Consider the following 6,324-nt stretch of genomic DNA (forward strand, 5'->3'; position numbering starts at 1 on the left):
ATGCTGTCGCACACCGAGTACTCCCCCCGGTTCATGGGCTCGCCCACGCGGCGCCGGACCCTCGCCCCCCGCGCCCCGACGCCAACCCCCTCCTCCGCCCCCGTCTCCAGGGCGTTGTGCGAGGGGGCGGTCTCGCCGAAGGCCACGCGTGGTGAGGAGCGGTAGCGGCGCTTGCTGAAGAGTTTTGGATCCACCTCCGGGATGGATGAGTCTGACAGGGGGTCGTGGTGCCTGGGGCGGCCCGGCACCGAGCTCCGCTCCTGGGCAGGCGAGGCGGAGGCGCCCCGGTGGGGCTTCCTGCTCCTCTGGTGGCCGGCTCGCCTGTCCTGTAGGGAGTGACGCTCGGAGAGGCGGTCGCCCCCTGCCGTCTGCTGCTGCTGTCCCGCTCTGTGATTGGCTGCTGTCTGCTGTCCCGCTCTGTGATTGGCTGCCCCGGGGCTCAGGGCCCCGCCTCCTCCCATGTTCAGTACAGCCTGGATACCGATCAGGAGGAGCAGACCCAGTGGAGACGACCTCATGGGCACACGTCCTGCACACACACAAAATGAAGTCTAGTTAGAACACAGTATACAGTATAAACATGGAGACGATAAATATTCTACATCTGTTGCCCTCTGTCACCCCACCTCACTGGTTGATGTTAGAACGTATCATCCGTTGGGAGGAGTGGCGGGAACTGCTACACATTATCAAATATTCACAGCGGAATCGTTTGGCAGCCAGGAGGCGCGTGGGCAGCGAACACTGAGCAATTCCTCTCTCGCTCGCGAGCCTCTAGGCGAGTGTGCCCGAGCAGGAGTATTGCAATATGCGGAGTGCACCCACTCAGCGCCATCCGAGTAGCTCCACTCCTGTGTCCAATTTCTTAAATCAGCCTGACCCCTGTGTCCACGGCTGACCCAGAAGCTGCCTAGTGTTGTGATTGGCTGATGTGTAACGGAGTTCCCTCCTCCCTCCCTCCGGACGATCCATTGTAGCATCAATCCACCTCACTCCATATTCACCCAGGTGTTTTACCAGTGTTCACCACCAGGGGGAAACCCTAACCCTTTAACTGTTTTATGTGTTGTGGCTGTGTGTGTGTGTGTTTATCTGTGGAATATGTCCACTTGTGGACACGAGTGTGTGTGTGTGTGTGAGAGTGAGTGAGTGAGTGAGTGAGTGAGTGAGTGAGTGAGTGAGTGAGTGAGCGAGCATGTGTGTGTGGGTGTGTGTGTGATTGTGTGTGTGTTTACCTTTGGAATGTGTCCAGTTGAAGTGTGAGCTCCTCTGGGCTCTAGAGCCAGACTCCACCACAGGCTGAGCCCCTCTCAGCTGCCATCTGGACCTCCCGAACCACGGCTCTGAAACACACACACACACACACACACACACACACACACACACCACACACCACACACACACACACACAGAGGTTTCAGAATTCCCACTCCCGTACACTTGAGGCTACTCAATCAGTTTAAGTACAATGCAGGACAGCAGAGTGCATCACATCACACACTCTGCCATGTGACCTGCAGGTCAGGCTTTGTGGGAGCTGCAGGAATGTCCTGGTTAATGTGACAGGACAAACCTGGACAGGAATGCTGCTGGGAATAGCCCTCTCTCTCAGCTCAGTGACTCCTGGGACATTTAAACCTCCTAGAACCGTTCTACCTTTCCTAGCAGAACAGAATAGAGTAGAAAGTAGAAGAGAATAGAATGGTTCCAGGTTTACTCAGTGGCTCGTTGTTTATCGGGTGAGAACAGCCCACTGGTAAACTGAGCGATCACTGTCAATTTCAATTTAATTTCAATTCAATTCAATTCAATTCAATTCAATTCAATTCAATTCAATTCAATTCAATTCAATTCCATTCCATTCCATTCCATTCCATTCAATTCAATTCAATTCAGAGGGCTTTATTGGCATGGGAAACATACATTTACATTGCCAAAGCAAATATCACAAAGTCATAAAAATGTAAACAAAAAAAATAGAAAAAGGAAAGTAAATACAAATAGGTGAATTGAGTGAATAAGTAACTGTAATATTTACAAATGTATTTAAATGGTAACTTTTAAGTATGCGTGTATATGTACAGTGATCGGTGTGGTGTGCAGGGCTACTGATTGACAGTACGGTGGTTGTGTTCCATTGCATGGCCTTTTCCTGTCACAACTGCTCACACATCTATCAATGTACACGTTGTTCAGATTTGGTAGATACTATACTGTGCTATTCACGCTCAGGGGCTGGTTGATAGAGTGTTTCCAGAGGTTTGTATACCAGCTGCTATCAGACTGTCCAATGCATCCCATGGAGACTGGCCCTGAGGCTGGACACTGGCCCTGACTCAGCTCAGATATCTGTGTATGTGTTTATTGTAAATTTGTATACTATTACTACTACTGCAACTACTGCTCCTACTACTGTACTACTACTACTTCTACTACTACTACTACTACTGCTGTTGCTGCTGCTGTTGCTACTACTTCTGCATTACTACCTACTAATACTAATTTACAAAATTCTAATACAAATTTTCTAGCAGCACTCAGCTCTCCAACCCTGTGCAGACTTTCTAGTGAGTTGATTAGATGTTTTACACCTTCTAGTGAGTATATTAGATGGATTTAGATTTAGACCTTCTATTAAGTAGATTAGATGGTTAAGACCTTCTAGTGAGTAGATTAGATGGTTTGGATCTTCAAGTGAGTAGATTAGATCTTTTGCAACTTCTAGTGAGTAGATTAGATGGTTACAACCTTCTAGTGAGTAGATTAGATGGTTAAAACCTTTTAGTGAGTAGATTAGATAGTTAAGACCTTCTAGTGAGTAGATTAGATAGTTAAGACCTTCTAGTGAGTAGATTAGATCTCCTCCTCGTCTCTCTCCCCCTGCTACCCATACCTGACACACACAGTTCATTTTTACCTGACCCCGTCACACACACTCGTCACACACAGTACACATACATACGGTACACACACCGGTAGGCTACACTCGCAGTGTTTAAGTCTAAGCTTTGAAATGCCACCCTTTGGAATGTGAGGCTTTTCACACCTCATTATGTCTTACATGTATTGAGAAAACACTACGTAGATAGGCAACTACGCGCTCACACCATTTCTACACAAACACTATGTAGAGGCAACTACGCAATCACGTCATCTCCCCACAAACACACACTCACACCCACATTCAGAAAACATTACGTAGATAGACAACTAGGTCTACTCACTCACACCACCTCCACACAAACACGCACACACACACACACAAACATTCAGAGAGCACTATGTACATACATAGACAACTACACACTTCATCTCCACACAAACAGTATGTACAGAGACAACTACATACTCACATCATCTCCACACAAACACCGCATACATCATCTCCCCTCCCTATATAATCTCTACATCATCTCTTCACCGGGGCCCGAGGCCCGACGTCGGGTTCGGGCCGGGTAGGGCCTTGTTTTTGAATAATTAATTCGGGCTCAGGCTGCGCAAGGTTTGGCGCGAATTGAAACGTGAGCGCGAGAACAGTGAGTGACAGTATGAAAGAATCGAAACAAAAATTAGAAAAGGGAGAGCTTCTTAAAATCCCAAACGAAACTGGGAAGGCTAGCTTGTGGAAGCACTTTGACCTGATTGTAAGTCCAACTAACGAGCCTACTGGCAATGTAGGCCTACAGTGTAGGAGTGCAACACAATTTTAAAATACGCCAGACTCGCACGTTCGGTGCTCAGCATCCCCGCAAGCAGTTAGCCTAGCAGCAGCGAGAGAAACTTCAGTGCCGCGGGGAGAGCAGTGGATAAAAGAAGGACGGCATTGAAGCCATCTACGGTGGACTCGATTATTTCCTCCATGATGCATTTCAATTCTAATGGAATTAAATGACTGTTAATAGTTTAAGAAAGACTGCTGCAAGATGTCCAGTTAGGCATTAATGCTGCCCTGCATGGGCGAAGAGGATTTAGCCTATTATCACAGCGGCAAGTTGGCCAGTTAGCTAGGTCTTAAACTGTTGCCCTGCGTGGGCGGAGTTATTTTTGTTCTGGCGAAGTTCTTTTTGTTATTTGAATTTTGGACTACCAGACGTTCTTCAACCAGGTAGGGCTGTTTATTAGCCTCGCCTACTATGTTGCTGTTGTTTTGTCTATGGATGATGCATGGAAAATGCTGCGCTGTTGTGCGCTCTCCATAACTGATCTTTTTTCTTCTGATCTCTGCATCTCTACATCATCTACATCATCTCTACATAATCTCTACATCAGACACAGCAGGCCTACATCATCTCTAGGCCTACATCATCTCTACATCATCATCATCCCCACACAATCTACATCATCTCTACATCATCTCTACATAATCTCTACATCAGATACATCATCTCTACATCAGCTTTACATCAGCTCTAAATCATCTCTACATCACCATCTACATCATATCTACATCACCTTCATCACATCTACATCAACTCTACATCAGCTTTACATCAGCTCTATATCATCTCTACATCAGCTACATCATCTGTACATGAGCTCTACATGAGCTCTACATCAGATACATCATCACCTCTAGATCATCTCTACTGTAAATCATCTTTACATCATCTGTACATCCTATCTACATCATCTCTACATCAGCTACAGCATCTCTATATCACCTCTACATCCCCTCTACATCACCTCTATATCATCTTTACATCTCTACATCACGTCTACATCATCTCTACAACACATACATCATCTACATCACCTCTACATAATCTCTATATGAGTTCTACATCGCCAGCTCTACATCACCTCTACATCATCATCATCATCATCTCTACATCAGCTACATCACCTGTACATCACCTCTACATTATTTCCATCATCTCTACTAGGGATGCACCGAGACATCATTATCTGTATCCATATCTGTTGAACCAACAAAATTATTTGTATCTGTATTTGGATATAAACCAGAAGTGGGTGTGAAATTGCATTAAATCCTATTTTCTAACTTAATATTAATTGGCAATGCAAATGTTGATCCTTCAACGCATCAAATTGATTTAATCTTGGCATTTAATTAGTTCTGAAATATATTTCCACATCCTCATACTTTTCATCTCTCCCTCTCTTATATTTTATTTTTAACAAAATAAGTTTTATGAACTGTCTGAATCCTATAAATAAACCGATAAATAAAATATTGTGTTTGCATTGGAAATACAAACTATAATTAAAAACTAGAGATTCTAACTGTGACTCCAGAGACAAGGGAGATGAGTTCTCACCTGTCTGTTGTTCTGGGTCTCTCCATCTCATCTCTCTATCTTGTCTCTCTCATCCCAATCCCATTTAATTTATTAAACAGTCAATTTTTGAATTTACGTGCATAGCCCATCAACTGTAGCCTGAGCCCAGACGTTCAAATCCGCCCACTAAAAGTTTGTAACTAGTTGACAATTCTGTCTGATATCAGGCTAACTCAACTGGGATGTAGGGGAAAATAACTCAGGGTCCTTCTCACCACCTCGCTGTAGCCACTGCCAATGGTTGCAAAACATTAGCACGGCGTCTCCTGTGATTCACTCACCAACATAACAATATGCTGATGCAGATGTCCTACATCGACTACATCACCTCTACATTATCTCTAGATCATTTACATAATCTCTACAGTACATCACCTCTACACCATCTTTAAATTATTTCTACATCATCAGCTCTACATCATTTCTACATCAGCTCTACATCAGTTCTACATCAGCTCTATATCAACTCTATCAGGGCCAAGACCTCACGCCACAAGAACAGCTTCTTTCCCATTGCCATCATCCTCATCAATAAGGCTTATGTCCCCTTCTGACTCTCCCCCCTCCGACTCTGTCCGTATTGCACTACTTGCACATGACCGCTGACTGTACTTTACATAAGTTCTCACTGCACACACATATCACAACAGCACACACATTACATATATGACATCGCACATGCATTACACTTTGTACACATACAGTACACACACACTCACCTCAGTCCACTCTGTGTAGTGTATTTTGTATGTTATTGTATATATTGTAACTTGCACTGGCCTGTCTCTGCACTGACCCATGTTGTCCTTGTACCCTGTCTAATGTTGCCTCCATCGGTGTATGCACCATCAACCTAAACAAACTAGGCTACAGACTTACATCATCTCCACACAAACAGTATAGACAACTACACTCTCACGTCATCTCCACACAAGCACTATAGGCATCTACACAATCACGTCATCTCCACACAAACACTATAGGCATCTACACACTTATGTCATCTCCACACAAACACTTTAGA

The 6,324-nt window shown here is 44.8% G+C and overlaps 1 protein-coding gene across 1 annotated transcript in view; it reads right to left on the reverse strand.

Annotated features, from left to right (window-relative positions):
- Positions 1 to 1,320, reverse strand: part of LOC311307230 (nerve growth factor-like) — a gene marked incomplete at its 3' end in the record, with an annotated part of 1,711 nt that extends 391 nt beyond the window's left edge. The window contains exons 1-2 of the mRNA XM_084436028.1: positions 1,236 to 1,320; positions 1 to 529 (exon numbers count right to left, since the gene is read on the reverse strand). The exon at positions 1 to 529 is cut by the window's left edge and continues 391 nt beyond it. Of these exons, the coding sequence (XP_084292154.1) occupies positions 1 to 518 (518 nt within the window). The 5' untranslated portion in view covers positions 519 to 529; positions 1,236 to 1,320. The remainder of the gene's footprint in view (positions 530 to 1,235) is intronic.
- Between the last annotated feature and the right edge of the window lie 5,004 nt (positions 1,321 to 6,324).

Source organism: Borostomias antarcticus, assembly GCF_949987555.1.
Source record: "Borostomias antarcticus genome assembly, chromosome: 3".
NCBI lineage: Eukaryota > Metazoa > Chordata > Actinopteri > Stomiiformes > Stomiidae > Borostomias > Borostomias antarcticus.